The sequence below is a fragment of the Arachis ipaensis genome, chromosome B2 (assembly GCF_059453495.1).
Source record: "Arachis ipaensis isolate K30076 ecotype BB chromosome B2, ASM5945349v1, whole genome shotgun sequence".
Lineage (NCBI taxonomy): Eukaryota > Viridiplantae > Streptophyta > Magnoliopsida > Fabales > Fabaceae > Arachis > Arachis ipaensis.
In genome coordinates this window covers 11,739,056-11,760,228 of record NC_142437.1, presented here as the reverse complement: position 1 = coordinate 11,760,228, position 21,173 = coordinate 11,739,056, and the positions used below count along the sequence as shown (strand labels likewise).

Sequence of the window (21,173 nt, the reverse complement as noted above, 5' to 3'; positions counted from 1 at the left end):
AAAATAATGCTATATAATATTAATTAAGATCAAGATCCTGTTTTTCCGCTTTCGTCATGTGAACAAACTGTAAAAAAAATAAATAATGCTATATAATATTCATTAAAATCAAGACTCTGTTTTTCGTCATGTGAACAAAGTCAACAAACTATAAAAAAATAAATAATGCTATATAATATTAATTAAGATCAAGACCTTGTTTTTCGTTAAAAAAATGCTATATAATTTCAATGACCTGTGATACTTTTTATGAAAATTAAAGATCTTAATTCTTTCAAGTGATTGAAAGAAGTCTCTATTGTCTTTGTCTTTTCACTTCACTTCTCTTTCTTTTTCTTTTTCTTTTCTTTTCTTTCTGGTCTTGCATGCAACACATTACTATTTTCACGTCTTTTTTATAAACCCAATTCTCACGAAAAAAAAAAAAAAAAAAAAAAACACAAAAAAGCTTCTTTGAATTGACCAGTCAGGGCTTCTAATTTCTGTTATGGTTGTTTGCTGTCTTTGTTCTGGTTAAGGACTAATCGCAACATGATACATCATGTTTGAAGTGGAGGTTTGTCTCTCATTTCATTATCTACTTTCTTCAGATTCTTGTATCTTTATTGGGTTTATATATCATGTTAAGCCATATTTTAAAGATTATAAAATAAAAAAGTTTTAATTAAAAATATAAAAAATTAAAATGTAATAAGAGAAAAAATAAAATGTTTTAATACAATTAATTAATAGGACACTTATTCGATCTCTCTCTCAAAATTATATCATCATTATGGGTAAATTTACATAAAAAAAAAAAAGAAACAGAAGAACTATGATTAGAAATAAAAATGTTAAAACTTTAAAGAATAAAAATAAAACGGATATTATAAATCAGGGGAGTATTTTTATATTTCATCATTTATACATTTTCAATTTCTCATTGAGTTCTACATCATGTGTAGCATGAAGATGTAGCAAAATTAAAGGATACCAAGGATGAAATAAAAGCATGTCGATCCCCTTTGTACCTGACTTTTTGCAAGAACGTGCATTCGATGCAGTATCTACTTTCTTAACAACGCAACTAGGCTACGTGTGGGATTACGAGAAAAGATTTGACAATGTAAGCAAAGCTGTAGAGGCTCTCAAGAATGATAGAGATGGGGTGCGTGATAAAGCCGAAGAAGATGAAGGACGGTATGGGAGAGCTATATATGATAATGTTGTAGAATGGTTGGCTCGTGTGGATGCAATTGTTGCTAAATATGAAAAATTTAAAGAAGAACATGATAAAAATGAAGGATATGCACTTGCTTTTCCATTTCAAAATCTAGACATAAGATATCATCGCAGCAAAAAAGCAGAAGATATCAAAGAAAGGGTTGAAGAATTGCAAAATGAGAAGCATGATAGTATATCTCGTTGGCAGGGCCCGCCTTCTTCAATGGGTTATGCGCTTCCTTCTGTTGAATATGAAGAGCTTGATTCAAGAAAACAAAATATGGAAGATGTTAAAAAAGCCTTGGAAGATTCGAGTGCTACAATGGTTGGTGTTCACGGCCTAGCTGGTATGGGAAAGACTACTTTGGTCATAAAAGCTATTAACACACTTCAAAATCGAGAACCTAAGTTATTTGATATGGTCATTATGGCAAATGTGGGCAAAAATCCAGACATCAGAAAAATTCAAGGACAGATTGCTGACATGCTCGGAATAACATTGCAAGAGGAGAGTGAGTGTCTATCTATCTATCTATATTTTATACCTATAATAAATGCAAACAACTATATTTTCAAAACTGCTCAAACAAAAAAAAGAGACAGTGAATTTTCGGTGGTTGTTTGAGTAGCATTTTTATGAAAAAGTCTAGGATAAGTAATTTTATTAAATTTTGACTAATATATAATTAAAAAAAAATGAGTAATTTTACATTGTTGGATAAAATCTCACACCATTAAAAATATTATTAATGGCTATAAATCACAAAAGTTGCTTCCCCTAACCTTCCTCGCATTTTATTTGTAATGTTCTTTGCTCTTTGGTGGTTTACCTCTACTTCCATTAATTAATAAACGTTTTTTAGACTTTTTTTTTATTTTTTTCTAATTCACTTAAATAATATACTATTTAAAATATTATTATACCAGTCATCAATAATACACATATATAGAGAGAGATCGATCAAATACTACTAGTTTCGTAAAAATATTGGAGTAAGTATTTGGGACAAATCTACAAACATAATATCTAGAATATTGTTAAACTTGATAATTCTTGCACAATCAAACTGCATGGAAAAAAATTATTCATTAAATTAATCATTTAGTTATATAAAATGTGTGTTAAAATATAAAAATATATTAAAAATAATTTAAATAAAATATTTATTTATACACAAATATATAGTAACTAACTTAATACTATTTTTTGTATGTATATAGTAGTATTTTTGTTAGATTAATATTATAGTCATTACTCATAAAAGTATTTTTATGTATGAAAAATATTGATATATTAACACATATTACATTAAATAATTTAGTGAAATATATCATATTATTTAATAATTTTTAAATATTATCTTAACATAAAAAATATTTTTATATAAATATTTATCTCCTTAATCTTTATCTTCGATGGCTATGCCTTAAGAGAAAAGTGGCCCTAAATAGGTCTGATGGCATTGTTGGGGTTGATTTTTCTTTTTTTTTTCTTTTTTAAAAAATAGTTTTCTGTTGTATTTGTGTTTTATATCTATGATACTTTTATAACGTAGGTGAGTATGCAAGAGCTATTCGCATAAGAGAGAAATTGAAGAAAGAAAAAGACACTCTTATAATCCTTGATGATATGTATACAAAAGTGGACTTGGATATGTTGGGAATTCCATCACAGGGTGAAGATGACAAAAAGAATCTCGTTCTCAAACAAGGAATAAGATCTTCTAATCCCTCTGGAGCAGCTTTAACTAAGGCAGAGACAGAAAATTTTGTTGGTGATAAACAAAATTTGGCAGAGACAAAAAATTTTGTTGGTGATAGACAAAATTTGACAAGATTAAAGTCAGGAATAGATGGTAACAAATTATAATGCACAAATATTTTAATTTTTATTTCCATACGCATATCATATATATATTTATATTAGATAATACCTTAAATTTCTTAAATTTATAAGCAACTTTTTATTATCATATTTATATATTATACATATACTGTTTTGCATTGTATTCAATACTAATATCCATATTTTTGTAGCTAACAAGACGAAAACAGAGAAACAAATTAAAGACACCTCTAGTGGTTCTAGTAAAGCAGGGAAAGCATCACAAGAGAATAAAAAAGGATGCAAGGTTTTGCTAATTTCTGAGGCAAAACGAGTATTGAACCAGATGGATGTGAATGCAAGTTCAATTATCTCTCTAGATGTCATAAATCCTAACGACGCCAAAATATTGTTCAAAAATAAGGTTAGAATCTATTATTTATAAATACATTATTTTTAGCCAACTATTCGTTATTTATATATATCTACATTAAATATTGGATTAAAAAATTTTAATATCGAGCTAAAATATATTTTATGGATATTGGTATTTTTGTGTTTTTCTCAAGATATGGAGATCATTTAACAAAATAAGAAATTGCTGGGTTTGATATCTATTTATGAGATTTTTTTTTTTTGAAAAAAAAATGTTAAGTACAATTTTATGTTTTTAAAATTTCTACTCTTAAAAAAGAGAATTATTGGGTTCGATTTTAGTATTATAAACTTTTAAGATATTTTAATTTTTTGAAATAAAAATTGATGGATCTGATTTGATCAATTAAAAAATAAATTTGAATCTTCTAAATTTTAGATTTTCATTTTAGAGGATAAAATTAGATTTCTTACTATTAAATATTTTTTTTATATATTTTTTTTGTTTCACCTATGAAATAAACAGTGATAGATCATATTTTATTTTCTAAAGTAAAATTCAAACTTCAAAAAATTCAAATCTTTAAAAAATTCCTGGATGCAATTTGAGTCGTATTGAAATTGCTGCAAGAGATTTGTTCTTTCTCCTCTCAGTATGCCAATACAAGCGTATTACACCTCTGTCTCTCACACATGCGTATTTTGCCCAAACCTAAAGATTATTTTTGTGCAATATTGTGACACAAATTTTACAGTATGTTTAGCTACCTTTTCGTTACCATATTGTTTTACCTTGAGAATCAATTTTAATGGAACAAATTTAATGAATATATATATATATATATATATATATATATATATATATATATATACGACTACGCTACGTGTACATTAAAATTAGTCACCAAAGTGAGCCACCATTATAAATTATATATTGGAATACAAATACATATTAAAAATATATTATACCACACATGTATTTATACACAAATATATTAATGAGTAATTTTAGTAGCTGATTTTGGTGTACAAATAACATTATATATATATACTAACTAAGGTTTTGAAAATCGAACTAATCATCGATATTTATTAGTTTATTAGTTTAACCGGTTTAACTGTAATTCAACTAAAATAACGGTTTTATAATAAAATAATAAATAAATATAATATAAATAATTATACTAAGTGTACATTAAAATTTGTTACAAGAGTAAAATATATATTAAAAATGAGTTAAATTATATATATATATATATATATATATATATATATATATATATATATATATATATATATATGGTGGTTGATTTTGGTGTATAAATAATATTTTTATAATACAAAATAATCGAATTATAACAAAATAATATATAAAATAATAAATAAACATAAAAAAACATTAATACAAATAATTAAATTATATTCTTATTATATTAATTAATATTTTAAATTATAATCTTTAAAATTAAAATTTTATATTAGTGTTATATTATAATTATAATTATTTGACTAAAATTTTTTGACAATTTATAAAATTTTAATTCAAATTAAAATTATTAAACACTTGAGATTGTGTTACTTTAGTTAACTTAGATTAGGTTGCACCTGAACTTCATCATGAGTAATCCTAGCTAATCATCATAAGAAGGGTAAAAAAATTGTAGAATTTGACTCAAATAGAACCCTAATTATCACTCATAACTTCCTATGAATCCCTTATAATCCAATCAGTAGGTAAGGGTATTAATATCCTAAGCCATAATAAAGTGATAAAACAAAGTAACAAGCTCCAGTGCTCCTTTTTGCACATCCATTGTCCCTCAATCTCAAAATCATTGTCATCACGCCTGACTATTCTGGATTCACCGTACATCTTTGATCCGCTGCTTTCTCTATCGTTCTGCTGGCATTTTCTTCTTCATTTTTCACTTTTCCCTTCTTTTAATGCGTTATTGCGTTTATGATTTTCTACATTTCTCTATGTTCTTTTTTTCTCTGGAGGAAGTCCCAAGTGTTGTTCGCGGAAGAGAATATATCAATGAAATGGTGTTAGGTAGTTGAATTAAGCTCTGTGTGTATTTTGAAGGTGAGAGGGTTGAGTACATTTTTTTAGGGTGAGAGTTTTTTTTTTGTTTTTTTGAAAACTGGTTGGGTTTTGGTTCGATCCGATCAACTGATTTTTATCCAGTTCAATGGTTCAAGAACGGTTTCTGTCTAGGCAATTTTAGATTGTAAATCAAACCGTATAAGTTAGCAGTTCTTGATTGGACAGTTTTACTGTTCGGTCTGATTTGACTGTCTGGTCCGATCCGGTTCGATTTTTAGAACGTTGATACTAATAGTTAGGGAGGAAGATTAGAGAGAATTTGGGGGTTGCACAAGATGTAGATTTTTTTGAGATGAAGGGTAGAGAAGTAAAGGTGCTGAAGGTGAAAATTCTCTTAGATGTAACAAAACCATTGAAGAGATCGCTGAAAATTGTAGAACCAAACAGAAAAGTAATTGAATTGTTGGTCAAGTATGAAAAAATCGGTAATTTTTGTCATTACTGCGGACATTTGGGACATGAGAAAAGAACATGCAGCTCCTTTGTAGAAGATGAGGATGAGAATGAATGTTTGGAGGAGGGATGGGGGACATGGTTGAAGACTGAGAAGTTTGGGAGATGGTATGTATCAGATAAAGAGAATACCAATCTTATTAAGCCCAAAATAAAGGAGTCTCTGAAGAAGGGTTCTCAAAAGCCAATTCTAGTTAGCTTGTTAAGGAGTTTGAAAAAATTATAATGCAGGAGAATAAAAAATATAAGGCGGGAGAGGAACATAGTTTAGTGTACAAAATGCAACATGAAAAAACCTAAAGAAAATCAACTACAACTAACCACAAAGCAAGTTGGGGTAGTAAGGAACAACGCGAATACTCCGCAGAAATTGAAGATGTGGTTAAAATTACATTTAATGAGCAGAGTAGCAAGAGGACAGTGGGAAAAGTAGTGCCGAGCACAAATAATCTCTTCTGTTTTGGCCAGTCAAATGAACTAGAGTAAAAAAAAAGAAGAATCATATAAGAAATTAGCTAGGATGCATGGATGAAAGGAGAGGGATGTGAGTTGAGAGAAGAGGATAACTATGGAGGTAGTAGAAGAATTTGGGACCAAGAAACAGTGATGCAGTGAGGAGGATATAATGATGAGGGAGGGCACCAACCCAGAATTGGCACCCCAAGGTCCATGAAGATGATGACGTGAAACTGTCGGGGTTTGGAAAAATCCCTGATAGTTCACAATATACAAGAGATTAGTAAATCTCATTCTCTCAAAATATTATTTCTATGCGAAACTATCAACAATACTTCGTTCGTTATGAGACAATGTAAGAAGGTGGGGTTCGATAATGTCCATTGTGTAAATTCGTAGGGATTGGCTAGTGGTTTATCTTTGGCATGGAAAACTAATACACTAGTAACAGTGGACAAACATGAGGATTTTTACATTCAATTCAGTTGGACAGATCCGAATAGGACTCAAACTTGTACTGTTTTTACAGTTCACCTACCTAGTAAGGAAAGAATGCGAGAAGCTCAATTTGAAAAGTTGTTGAATTTAATTAAAGATGCAGGGCAGTACTATATAGTGGTTAGAGATTTCAATGCCATTTTAGCCTATCATGAGAAACAAGTAGGGAGGATGAAATTAACCACATCTATAGAGAGTTTTAACAATCTTCTTAATGTAGGCAGGTTAGTGAATTTGGGTTATGAAAGGAGAAAATTTACATGGAACAATAGACAGTTTGGTGGATGCTTTATTAGAGAAAGAATTGGCAGATGTTTGGTTACAGGTGAGTGGAAGTTAAACTTCCCAAATGCAAGTGTTTTGCACTTGTCAGATCAAAGATCCGACCACTTTCCACTGTTGGTTAACTTTGATTTGAATAACAGTAGGCCAAAGAGAAGGTTTAGGTTTTAGGAATGATAGTGTGAGAATGTGGAGGCTATAAGGTTAGTTAGGGAGACGTGGAAGGAAATAGTTGTTAATTCACCAATGTTTTATTCTATTCAGTAAGTTAAAGAAAGTGAGACATAAATTCATGGATTGGCAGGTTCATAGCAATTGCCACTCCCAATGGCAGATCCTAGAACTTGAAGGAAAAATTGAAGCTAAAAAAGAGAAGACTGGTATGGCTGATGGGGTTTTCTTACGGTCTTTAGAGGAGGAGTTATCCGAAGCATACATTAATAAGGAAATATATTGGAAAGAAAAAGGCAGAATCCAGTGGTTGAGATGAGGTGATCAAAATACGAAGCTCTTCTATGCCAAAGCTCAAGCGAGTACTCGAAAAAATAGGTTAGGGCACCTAAAGGATGAAACAGGAGAAGCTCACTTCACGTCCGAGGGTATAGCAGGACAGGCACAGATTTATTTGGAAAACTTGTGTGCTTCTAAAATACCTGAGGCTGCAACTGAAGCACTAAAGACTTTGGAGAGGAAAATCACTAACCATATTAATCGAATTCTCACACGTCTGATTGTAGACAAAGAAATTGAAAGGGTAGTATACTCTATTAATGCTTTTTCAACGTCTGGAGAGGATGGTTTCACCACAAAATTTTTCAATTTTTCTTGGAGGATATCAGGGAGGATACATGTAAAGCAATAAAAAGCTTCTTTGTAAGGGATAAGATACTTAAGGCTTTGAATCACACACATATTTGCTTGATTTCAAAGATACCAGGGGCAGATGCAATGAGCCATATGAGACCAATTAGCCTAAGTACAGTTTTTTATAAAACTATTTCCAAAGTTCTTGTACATAGAAAGCAATTCATCATCGATAAGATTATCAATGAAAACCAGAGTGCTTTTATAAAAGGGAGACACATTAGTGATAATGTTCTAATAACACATGAGTTTATGCATTATTTGAAGTATAGAAGGTATGGGGGATGGGACTTAGCTTTGAAACTAGACATGAGTAAGGCATACAATAGGGTGAAATGGAATTTTCTATGAGAGATGATGCAAATAATGGGTTTTTGCAATAGAAGGATTGACTAGGTTAAGGAATGCATCACTACTGTTTCCTACTCTGTTACTGTGGATGGTCAACCACGTGGATTTTTTAGGCCATCAAGAGGTCTCCGATAAGGAGATCCTCTTTCTCCCTATCTATTTCTCATATGTGCATAGGGGCTCTCTCATCTGCTCCACAGAGGAGAACAAAAAAATTAAGTTGTTGGGCTAAAAATTAATAGTAGATTCCCTTCCATCAGTCATTTGTTATTTTTGCAGACGACTCAATTTTATTTTTCAGAGCAGATGCACTATCATGTCAAAATCTATTGAGAATTCTACAGACTTACAATGACATAACGGCCAAGAAGTGAACCTCAACAAGTCTTCTATTTTCTTCAGCCGAAATACACCTCCCGAATAGAGAGACGAGCTTTTCTACACTGCTGCAGGTCCCACACATTGGCATGCAAAACAAATATATGGAAATTCCTGTATTTATGCACCGGTCAAAGAAAGAAACATTTAGTTACATTAAAGACGAAGTCTCTAAAAAGTTGCTACACTGGAAGAGAACGATGCTTTTAGCAGTGATAAAAAAGTACTAATTAAATTAGTTGGCTTAGCAATCCCATATATACACTTGGTTGCTTTAAACTACTAGAAACATTGATTGAAGAAATTCAAAGGCAGATGATGAAATTTTGGTGGGGGCAAAAACAAGAGAAAACATATTGTATTGGATAAATGGGATACTCTCAGCAGAAGTAAAAGTGAGGAAGGCCTTGGTTTCAAGGACCTGAAGGCTTTCAATCTAGCGATACTAGAAAAACAGGAGTGGAGGCTAACTACAAACACAGACTCTCTAGTTTACAAAGTGCTTAAGAGCCAATATTTTTCCTATTCATACTTCCTTAAAGCTGGCACTGGTACCAACTCATCTTGGATTTGGAGAAGATTATTGGAGGGTCAGAAGGTTCTGGAGAAGGGAATTTTTTGGTAGATAGGTACAGGGTCCCATATACAAATTTGGGAAGAGAATTGGATAGCAAACCACCCATCAACACTAGAGTCTATGAGTCAAAATGCAGTACAAAATGTGGTGTGGATTAAACAACTAATGACTGAACAAGAAACCTGAAATGCAAAACTCATTACAAATACTTTTAACACAAACACAGCCCAACCCATCTTGAATACACCAATCAGAGAAGGAAGAGACAGAATCATATGGAGTAAAGAGAAGAAGGGTACTTATTTGGTGAGCTCAGGTGACAAAATTAGGTACTAATTCTTCCATCCTCTAGTGAAAACATTGCTAGAGTACTTTAGAAAAAAATATTGTGGAGCTCAGTCTGGAAAATGAAATGCCCACCCAAAGTGATGAAAATTTTTGTAGGAAGGCCTTGTATAGAGGAATACTCGTAAGAAAAAAGCTTTATTCTCGGATCAGAGACGTTTCACCGAAGTGCCCAAGATGCAACCGTGAGGAATCGATGAGTCATTATCTGCTAAGCTGCGGCCACTCTCGGCAAGTGTGGAATCTAAGGGGAAAAAGCTCTATTAGCTAAAGAATTCACAGCTACTAGAGGAAGACACTAGAACTTTTACTCTGTTTTATATTATGATAATTGTTTCTTTGAGTATTTTCGACATTTTTAATTGGTTGTCCACGAAGGACCACTCGGTATTCTTTTTTATTAAATGAGTAAGTACTATCTTTGGGAAAAAAGAACACAGTTTATATACGCTTATATAGACTTAAGTAACTAAAAAGAAATCAACCAATACAAAAAAAAGTTCAATACCCAGTCACAATTTTTTTGAAATTACTTTTATCTTTTTTTTTAATACCACAATTTCACCAATCACCACAAAAATATTATCTCAACTACCAATCACTATTGTTGCTGTGCCTGCCATAACTGCCACTGTCGATCACCTCCAGCCAGGGACCACCGCAGACCATCTCTGTCGCTACAGGCCACCTCTATCGCCGACAACCACCTCCTTCATCTACCCACTATTGGTCATCCTAAATTCTAAATCTTAAATCCTAAATCTAAAACCTTAAACCCTAAATTCTAAACCCTCTCTAAATTCAAATATTAAACCCTAAACTTTAAACTCCAAACCCTAAATTCTAACTTTAAACACTAAATTCTAAACATAAATTTTGAATACTAAATCTTAAATTTGTTGGTTTGAATTTTGGATTTTTTATTATTTCTAGTTTTAGATGTTTTGCCTTCTATTTATTGTGAATTGTTGGCTAAAAATTATTGTTTCTCTCTACTTTTTTTTAACAAGTTAGATACTATTTTTTAGATATCATAGCAATAACCTAATTTAAATAGGTTATGCTAGGTAACCTGAAGGTCGTGGAAGGCTTAGAGAAGGGGGTTGAATCTATGCCTTCCATTTAAGTTGCTGTTATGACCCTTTTTAAACAAACTTTCAATTCTGATTCTGTTTGTACTCAGCAGCAGAAATTTATGAGACAATTTATTTTTGTCTCATGAATATCAGAAAACAGAACACAGCAGAGAAGAGAAAAGCTAACACCAGCATGTATCCTGGTTCGGTTGCCTTGTGCTATGCAACCTACGTCCAGTCTCCTCCACAACAATGGAGGAATTTTCACTATAGTTAAAAGTATTACATACACCAATTTCACATTCAAGTTCTACCCTAACTTGATATTGGCTATGCTAATACCTAACTTTTCACTCTTAGTGCTAACCCAATTAAGAAAGGGATACCTCACAGGTACAAGATACAAGACATAAATATACCTAAAGAAATCTGAAATAACTCTAGGCTTTTTTTTTTACTCAGCCTTTTTCCACTCATGGCTTTTACTTGAGCTTTCTCACAATGCCTTTTCTCACAAGAAATTACAGAAAGATAAACATAGAAAAGTACATCACAATCTGTAAAACATGAAGGAGATTGACTTCATTAACAGCCTCTTTGCTATGTGAAAAACCAGATTAGCAAATCTCAGATTCAGTTCTTCATACTGGCAGAATGCATAGGAAGCACTGTCCAGTTAGATGAACTTCTTCAAAGACCTTTTCTCAGAACATACACCTCAAGAACACTGGTTTTCTCTCCTTGCCTCTGAATGAACAAAAAATCTTCTTTTATCTCCTTGCATATTGCTTGGTTGCTCTCCTCTGAGTCCACTCCTCGAGCTGTGTGCTACACCAACCTATCCTTTCACTTTCTTCCATTTACCTCCAAAAATGGAATGCTAGAATAGACCCCTTTTTGCTTGACCGAAAGCCTTAGATCATCATAAACAAATGTTTCCAATGGTAAAATCCTATCTCAGCCATTGAAAACCAACTTGGTCCCCAAGACACACTTTTGACCATAGATTCACAACAGTGTAGATCAGAGAACACTTTTTCCATTTATCCAAAAATGGTAAAGCAGAAGATTTGAGATGAAGTGAAGAAAGTAAGTTGCATGCAAATGGAAATAAATCACCTTTTAATTTCTGACTTAGTTTAATATGGATTGATGTGGGTGATTAGACATTTGCTTTCTGAATAAGCTTTCTCTTTCTTTCTTCTCTATTGAAATGAGTAGGAAGGACGAAGCTCTCTTTCTTGTGTCTTGTTGCTGACCGAAGCAATAAGAGAGAGTGAAGACTTCAATCTTGTATGAGAAGCTTGGTGGGATCAACTTGGAGTGATGGATACGGGCTTGGATCGGGTTTGAAACAAGTTCAGCCCGTTGGTTCCTTGCTTTGTTTTCTTTGGGCTTTTATTGGTTTGTAGCTCGCCAGCTTTGTTTTTGTTATCATTCAATTTTGGGCTACAGCTGAATATTGAATTTTTGGCCTGCATCACTTTAACCAAAATAATTAAAACTAATTAGTTAATTTGCCCAATAAATTATGTTTGTCATCATTAATTAATTTAGTTAATTTCTTAACTCAACAATCTCCCCCTTGATGACAAACATAATTGAAACAATGCTCAAATAGAAATGAATTTGATTTAGGTTAAGGAACTTCCCTTTGAATAATGTTACTTGCTTTTGGGTTGCTCCCCCTTTCTTTTTCAAGAAATGCTCCCCCTAGATTTGTGCTCTTCTCTTCCTTCCTGTTTGCATGTACTCATAGGAAACACAATAATAGACTATATACACTATGTTAACTGTGGATGAAGCAGTCAGCAAGGTTTTCAAACAATTTAACTTCTCATGGACCTGAATCAAGGGATTGTGCAAACAACCAATATATATCTCAAAACTGAACAAAATATATCAGCAATGATACCAGATATCTAGCCCAAAATTGCTCAAGAACTTAGCAATACAAAGCATCACGACTAGCAATGGCAAAGCAGAGCAATAAATCATGTAAAGCAAATTCACATTCTCATGCCAAACAAAACACAGCAGCAGCAAAATTTCAAAATCACAGCAAAATTTCAAAATTTCAAATTCTTCGTTATGCACTACTCCCCCTTTTGTCATTAAGGGTGGAACAAACAGACACAGTAAAACAGCAATGATCAATACAAGTTTTGGTGTCCAAAACTTAGTAAGACATAGCAGCTTATCATGTAAGGCAGATTCATAACTGAAATTCACTTTCAGAAATCATATGACAGCACATTCAAAATTCACATGACAACAACTTATTTAAAATTATCATAGTAGCAGCAATCAAGATTCACAATAAAAATTCAGCAGCAATCAAAATTCACAATCATGCTACTCATACTCATACAGCCACTCTATCTCTAGATTTTCTGAGGAAGTTTTCATGCTTGGTGGCTAGTTTTCTTTACTCCTTACTCCTAGCAAACAAATGGTTTGACTGAGAAACAAATTCCTGCACCACATCCTTAAAAAAACTTCATATAGAACAGTTTTGTATCTAGTGAAGGCCGAAGTTCCCGTGGAGGATGGAGGAGGAGATTCCTCAGGAATGAAATCACGATCATCATTATCAAGAACCGGCCTTTCAGAACGAGTGGGTCTCTTGTTGTTTCACTGAACCACCTTCCTTTAGATAAGAGTGTCTATTCTCATATGACTCTTTAGACAAAACAACACCAAAGTGTTCAAAAATGCAAGTTAAGAATATGCCATAAGGAAGAGCTTTATCTTTCTCACTTATAACAAAATTAAACATGTATCTTACCATCAAATAAGAAAAAGATTTCTATTTTAGTGAGAAGGGCATACAAAACAAGAGTGTTAGTATAAGAGACCCTTTGATATGAACCACTTTGAGAAAGAATGATGTGGTTGACAATTCGGTGCAATTGAGCATGTTCATATCCTAGGGCTTTGTGAGTGGGTGTAATGCCATTAATCAGGGAAACATGTTCACAAACATGAGTCAAAGCATCATTGAAAGAAATACCAACTCCTTCATCCCACTTACCCGAAGTAAATGCACAAGCCCCAATATCAATGTATTTCAATGAATCACTGATTGTTTCATAATTTAACACAATGTGTCGCCCCTTGACATAAGAAAGAACACTGTCCTCATGGTAAATCATATTAGCATAAAACTCTTTGACCAAAGGTGGGTGCATTGGCTTTTTGATGTTAAAAAGATGATTCCAGTCCAAAAATTCCAATGTTTCAATCAAAAGAAAAATCTTTCTTTTTCAGATTTGGTAAATCAACCAAAAAGACTTGACATCACAAAGAAAAGTGATTTAATCTTATTAAAAAATTAAAACAGAAAGTAATTTTAAATATGAAAACTTTTTACTAAAGGACAAAAAGAACAAATTAAAATAAAATGAAACACATGTATGATGTAGCACTCATTTAAGCCCAGAGTTGGTTCATTTTAAGGAAACATGTATGGACCACACAGAATCTGAATATTTAAGATAGGCCCAGATGATTCAGCACGTGCAATAAGGCTAGAGAATGCAGTTTAAAGAGAAGGTTCTTCATTTGCCCAGAATTTTCTCATACCTGTTTATAAGACAAAAAGCTCAAGAAAACACATTAGCAATTTTCAAACAATGAATCATAGTTTAAAATTCCTAGGCTAGTCCTAAGCATGCCGAATCTGTCCTCAGCAAGTGGTTTTGTGAAAATATCTGCTAATTGCTCCTCCAATTTAACAAATTTAATGCTAATATCCCCCTTTTGGACACGTTCTCTTATTGAGTGAAATTTCACTTCAATATGTTTAGTCCTAGAGTGCAAAACTGGATTTTTAGAAATATTAATGGCACTCATGTTATCACACAGCAAGGGAATATTTTCAGCATTTAATTTGTAATCGGCAAACTGTGTTTTTAACCACATAAGCTGAGAACAGCAAGAAGAAGCAGCTATATACTCAGCCTCTGCAGTGGATAAAGCCACTGTTGGCTACTTCTTACTTGACCAAACATTCAAGGACCTTCCAAGGAAGCAGCATAAGCCCGAAGTGCTCCTTCTATCAACTCTATCACCAGCAAAATCTGCATCACAATAATCAACTGCAGAAAAATCATCAATCTTAGGATACCAAAGATCAAAGTTAGATGTGCCATGAACATATCTAATGATCCTCTTAACTGCAGAAAGATGTGACTCTTTAGGTTTGGATTGGAACCTTGAACACAATCCAACACTTTGCACAATATCGGATCTAGAGGAAGTTAAGTACATAAGAGAACCAATCATTCCTCTATACCTAGTCTCATCTACATCTTTCTCAGTTTCTCCCTTATCTAATTTTGAATTAGGGTACATGGGAGTCCCCATGGGTTTGGCATTTTTCATACCAAATTTCTTAACCAATTCCTTGGCATACTTCTCTTGATGAATGAAAATACCATTTTCAGTTTGTTTAGTTTGTAGCCCAAGGAAAAAATTAAGTTCACCCATCATACTCATGTCAAATTCACTTGTCATGAGTTTTCCAAATTTAGAACAAAGGGATTCATTGGCTGATCCAAAAATAATGTCATCAACATATATTTGGACTAGAATAAAAGAATCATTAGAATTCTTGATGAATAGAGTTGTGTCTGTGGTGCCTCTTTGAAAACTATTTTTCAAAAGAAAAGAGCTAAGTCTCTCATACCAAGCTCTAGGAGCTTGTCTTAAACCATAGAGAGCTTTAGATAGTTCGAAAACATGATTAGAATGCTCTTTATTTTCAAAATCAGGTGGTTGCTCCACATACACTTCTCTATCTATCACACCATTCAAAAATGCACATTTCACATCCATTTGATATAATTTAAAACCATAAAATGCAGCATAAGCTAAGAGAAGTCTTATTGCTTCCATTCGGGCAACAGAGGCAAAGGATTCATCAAAGTCTATTCTTTCTTCTTGGTCATATCCTTGTGCCACCAGCCTTCCCTTGTTTCTTGAATGCTTCCATCTTCTCCTAACTTGTTCCGAAATATCCACTTGGTGCCGGTCACTTTCTTTCCACTTGGCCTTGGAACCAAAGTCCACACTTGATTCTTCTCAAACTCAAGAAGCTCATCCTCCATTGCTTTAACCCAAGAAGGGTCACTAAGGGCTTCTTTGACATTTTGAGGCTCCATTTGTGAGAGAAGGGCAATGTTTGTTCCTTCATTTTCTTTTCTTGTTGAGGACCGAGTTCTAACTCCATGAGAGACATCTCCAATGACAAATTCCTCAGGATAATTCTTCAAGAATCTCCATTCACGATGTCTGGTGGACTTGGAGGCAGTTTCAGTCACCAAAGGATTCTGGGTGCTGCTGGCTTCAGGATTTCCTTCAGATTCATGAGACAAAATGGAATTGTCTCTTGAATTTTCAGCTACTGTAGTTTCTGGTTCAGTTTGAACAGAATTTCCATTTTCTTGATTTTGCACAGTTTCATCATCCTTTTGAGCTTGATTTTCTGCATCACAATCTTCCAAAATACTTTGCACCAAGTTAGTATCACAAAATGTAACATGTATGGATTCCTCAATAATCCTAGCATCATGATGATAAACTCTATATGCTTTACTAGTTGTGGAATATCCTACAAACAAACACTCATACGCCTTTGGATCAAATTTACCCAAATTATCCTTGTTATTTAAAACAAAACATTTGCATCCAAAGATGTGCAAGTAGTCTAAGTTTGGTGGGTAACCTTTCCAAAGTTCATAAGGAGTTTTCTTAAAAAATTTTCTTATGATTGTTCTATTCAAAATGTGACAAGCTGTGTTAACCGCTTCAGCCCAAAGGAATTTTGGAACATTACTCTCACAAAGCATAGCTCTTGTCATTTTTTGTATGCTTCTATTTCTTCTTTCTACCACACCATTTTGTTGTGGTGCTCTTGGACAAGAGAAGTTGTGAGATATTCCAAATTCCTCACAAAAGGATTCAAATAAATTGTTTTCAAATTCAGTTCCATGATCACTTCTTATAGAAGAGATTTTTAAATCCTTTTCATTTTGAATTTTCTTGAAAAAAGGTTCAAAGACCGAAAAGGCTTCATTTTTGTGTGCAAGAAATAAAACCCAACCAAACCTAGTATAGTCATCCATAATCACTAAACTATAATGTTTACCACCTAGGCTTTGAGTTCTTGTTGGACCAAATAAATCAATGTGTAGCAATTCAAGTGGTCTTTTAGTGGAGATGTCTTCCTTTGGTTTAAAGGAACTTTTAGTTTTTTTTCTCATTTGGAAAGCATCACAATTGATGTCTTTGTCAAATTTTATCAATGGAAGACCTCTTACAAATTCTTTCTTCACAAGTTTGTTTATTTGAAACATACTTGCATGGCCCAATCTCTTGTGCCATAACCACTTTTCAGATTCTTTAGAATGAAAACAAGCTACGTTTTGATCCTTTAGTTCATCAAGAGTAAGTCCATACACATTATTAAAACGCTTGGCAACAAAAAGTACTTCATTTGTTTTCTCATTAACAAAACAGTATTCAAGTCTTTTGAAAGTCACTAAATATCTTAAATCACACAGCTGACTTATACTCAAAAGATTGTGCTTCAAACCACATACCAAAAGTACATCATCAATGAAAGTAGATTGTTCATTACCTACTTTTCCAACAGCAATAATTTTACCTTTACCATCATCTCCAAAGGTCACAAAATCTCCATCATACTTGTTTAGTTTGATGAAGTAAGTTGACCTTCCAGTCATGTGCCTTGAGCATCCACTATCCATGTACCACATGTCCTTTTTGTTCTTGGATGCTAGGCAAATCTGCATGAAGAGTTTCAAGTAGCCTTAGGTATCCAAATTAATTTTGATCCTTTGAAGTTAATCCATCTTGGTTGCCCAAGTGCATTGAAATCACAAACAACATTATAAATTTGGTTTCCCACAACTCTCTTTTCAATGAAACATTGTGCATATGAGTGACCAAATTTTTTACAATTAACACAATGATTTTCTGATGTGTGTCGCTGAAATTGAGGTGAGTTATTTTGCTTGAAATGATTAAAGGATTGAAATTTTCTGGTTTTTAGAAGAGATGCATTTCTTTTGACAAACTGATTTTTATTAAAATTATTCCTCTTTGCAAAAATATTTTCACCAGAATTTTTTTGAACATTTGGACTTTTCGAATATGAGGTTTTGTTGTAAAATGGTGGTTTCTTGAAAGCAACCTCATTTTTCGAAATGTATCCCAAACCTGGGCTGTTTGGACTCGGTTCGGTTCTTGGTGAAGGCTCAGTTTCACTTGTGTATACTTCATCAAATTTTTCTTCAAATGTTGGAACATATCCAATACCAGATTTGTTTGGTATGGATTTGGTATTTGATGAAGAAGCCACAAACTTTATAGAGGAAACATTGGAAACTGCATCTTCCTTGGCTATGTAACATAAACCAGATTTTTCAAATAATGGTCTTTGGCTTGCAAGCAATTTGTCCAAGTTACTAGAACTTTGAGCAAATTTTGCTAAGTCACCATTCAGTCTTTTAATCATGTCATTTAATCTTTTATTTTTAGCAATTAACTCATGAGAAGGATCCACAATGTGCTTTCCTTTTAACTTTTCAAGTTCAGATTTTAGAAATGTGTTTTCTTCAATAATGTCCAATGCACATTCTGTTTGCTTCACTTTTTCTTTTAAAAAATTATTTTCACCTCTTAACACATCTTTTTCAGATCTGCACTCATTGTATTTGTTAAGCAGTTTTGAGGTGTTCAAGGTGAGATCATCAATAATAGCATGTAAATCTTCCATAGACAAATCAAAGTAATTTACCTCATCAAAATTATTGTTTCCAGCCATGAAACAGTCTTTGTCTTCACCTTCAGATTCTTCTTCCTCATTGGAGTCGTTCTCGAGATCCTCCCAAGCTGCCATGAGCACTCTCTTCCTTTCCTTCTTTCCTTTGTCATCCTTTTTGAGCTTTGGACAGTTTAGCTTGAAGTGTCCAGCCTCCTTGCAATGATGACACGTAACTTTGCTCAAGTCCATCTTGTGTTCCTTTGAGATTGAACCCTTGTATTTGCCCTTGTTCTTCATCATCCTTCTAAATCTCCTAGCAAAAAACATAAGCTCATCATCTGAAATACCATCATTAGACTCACTCTCTTTTGGTTCTATTTTTGACTTGAGGGCTATTCTCTTTTTCTTTGAGTCTGTGTTTATGTGTGTGGTTTCATAGGCAAGAAGTTTTTCTCTCAGCTCATCATAGGTTATGGGGCTTAGGTTGTTGCTCTCGGTTAGGACAGTGGCAGTGGTTTTCCATTCTTTTGTGAGGCTTCTAAGGAGTTTTCTCACCAAGATTTGTTCTGCATAGTTTGTACCCATAGCATCAAGGTTGTTGATTATGATTGAGAATCTCTCAAACGCTTCATCAATGCTTTCTCCATCCTTCATGTTAAACATCTCGTACTCTTTTCGCAGCATATCAATCCTCGTTTCTTTGACTTGTTTAGTACCTTCGTGTGTAACCTGGAGTTTTTTCCAGATTTCTTTGGCTGTCTTGCATCTAGACACCTTTCGGTACTCTTCAAAACTGATAGCACAGTGAAGAAGGTTGATGGCTTTGGCATTCAGCTCCATCTTCTTCTTGTCGTCTTCATTCCACTCAGCTTCTTCTTTTGGAGTCACCACTCCATCAGCACTTGTTTTTGTTGGGATCTTGGGACCGCTCACAATAATCTTCCATATGTTGTAGTCAATGGATTGGATGAAGATCCTTATCCTTTCTTTCCAGTAGGCATAGTTCTTCCCGTTGAAGAAAAGTGGCCAGTTGTTTGACTAGCCTTCAGTGAGGGTGTAGGCAACTGTGGTTGTGCCCAAGTTGTTTGCCATTGGATCTTTACTCCAAGCGGTTAAGCTTGATTCTTGAGACCTTAGCTCCTGATACCAATTGAAGGTTGTGGTAGGCTTAGAGAAGGGGGTTTGAATCTATGCCTTCCTTTTAAGTTGCTGTTATGACCCTTTTTAAACAAACTTTCAATTCTGATTCTGTTTGTACTCAGCAGCAGAAATTTATGAGACAATTTATTTTTGTCTCATGAATATTAGAAAATAGAACACAGTAGAGAAGAGAAAAGCTAACACCAGCATGTATCCTGTTCGGTTGCCTTGTGCTATGCAACCTACGTCCAGTCTCCTCCACAACAATGGAGGAATTTTTACTATAGTTAAAAGTATTACATACACCAATTTCACACTCAAGTTCTACCCTAACTTGATATTGGCTATGCTAATACCTAACTCTTCACTCTTAGTGCTAACCCAACTAAGAAAGGGATACCTCACAGGTACAAGATACAAGACATAAACATACCTAAAGAAATCTGAAATAACTCTAGCCTTTTCTCTCAAGTGTTTCACTCAACCTTTTTCCACTCATGGCTTTTACTTGAGCTTTCTCACAATGCCTTTTCTCACAAGAAATTACAGAAAGATAAACATAGAAAAGTACATCACAATCTGTAAAACATGAAGGAGATTGACTTCATTAACAACCTCTTTGCTATGTGAAAAACCAGATTAGCAAATCTCAGATTCAGTTCTTCATACTGGCGGAATGCATAGGAAGCACTGTCCAGTTAGATGAACTTCTTCAAAGACCTTTTCTCAGAACATACACCTCAAGAACACTGGTTTTCTCTCCTTGCCTCTGAATGAACAAAAAATCTTCTTTTATCTCCTTGCATGTTGCTTGGTTGCTCTCCTCTGAGTCCACTCCTCGAGCTGTGTGCTACACCAACCTATCCTTTCACTTTCTTCCATTTACCTCCAAAAATGGAATGCTGGAATAGATCCCTTTTTGCTTGACCGAAAGCCTTAGATCATCATAAACAAATGTTTCCAATGGTAAAATCCTATTTCAGCCATTGAAAACTAACTTGGTCCCCAAGACATACTTTTGACCATAGATTCACAGCAATGTAGATCAGAGAACACTTTTTCCATTTATCCAAAAATGGTAAAGCAGAAGATTTGAGATGAAGTGAAGAAAGTAAGTTGCATGCAAATGGAAATAAATCACCTTTTAATTTCTGACTTAGTTTAATATGGATTGATGTGGGTGATTAGACATTTGCTTTCTGAATAAGCTTTCTCTTTCTTTCTTCTCTGTTGAAATGAGTAGGAAGGACGAAGCTCTCTTTCTTGTGTCTTGTTGCTGACCGAAGCAATAAGAGAGAGTGAAGACTTCAATCTTGTATGAGAAGTTTAGTGAGATCAACTTGGAGTGATGGATACGGGCTTGGATCGGGTTTGAAACAAGTTCAGCCCGTTGGTTCCTTGCTTTGTTTTCTTTGGGCTTTTATTGGTTTGTAGCCCGCCAGCTTTGTTTT

At 33.7% G+C, this 21,173-nt stretch overlaps 1 protein-coding gene across 1 annotated transcript in view; it reads left to right on the top strand.

The window, feature by feature from the left end:
- Nucleotides 1-471: 471 nt before the first annotated feature.
- Nucleotides 472-21,173, top strand: part of LOC107624972 (uncharacterized) — a 38,574-nt gene continuing 17,872 nt past the window's right edge. Inside the window, exons 1-4 of the mRNA XM_088503569.1 lie at nt 472-556; nt 945-1,715; nt 2,760-3,059; nt 3,241-3,452. Of these exons, the coding sequence (XP_088359695.1) occupies nt 992-1,715; nt 2,760-3,059; nt 3,241-3,452 (1,236 nt within the window). The 5' untranslated portion in view covers nt 472-556; nt 945-991. The remainder of the gene's footprint in view (nt 557-944; nt 1,716-2,759; nt 3,060-3,240; nt 3,453-21,173) is intronic.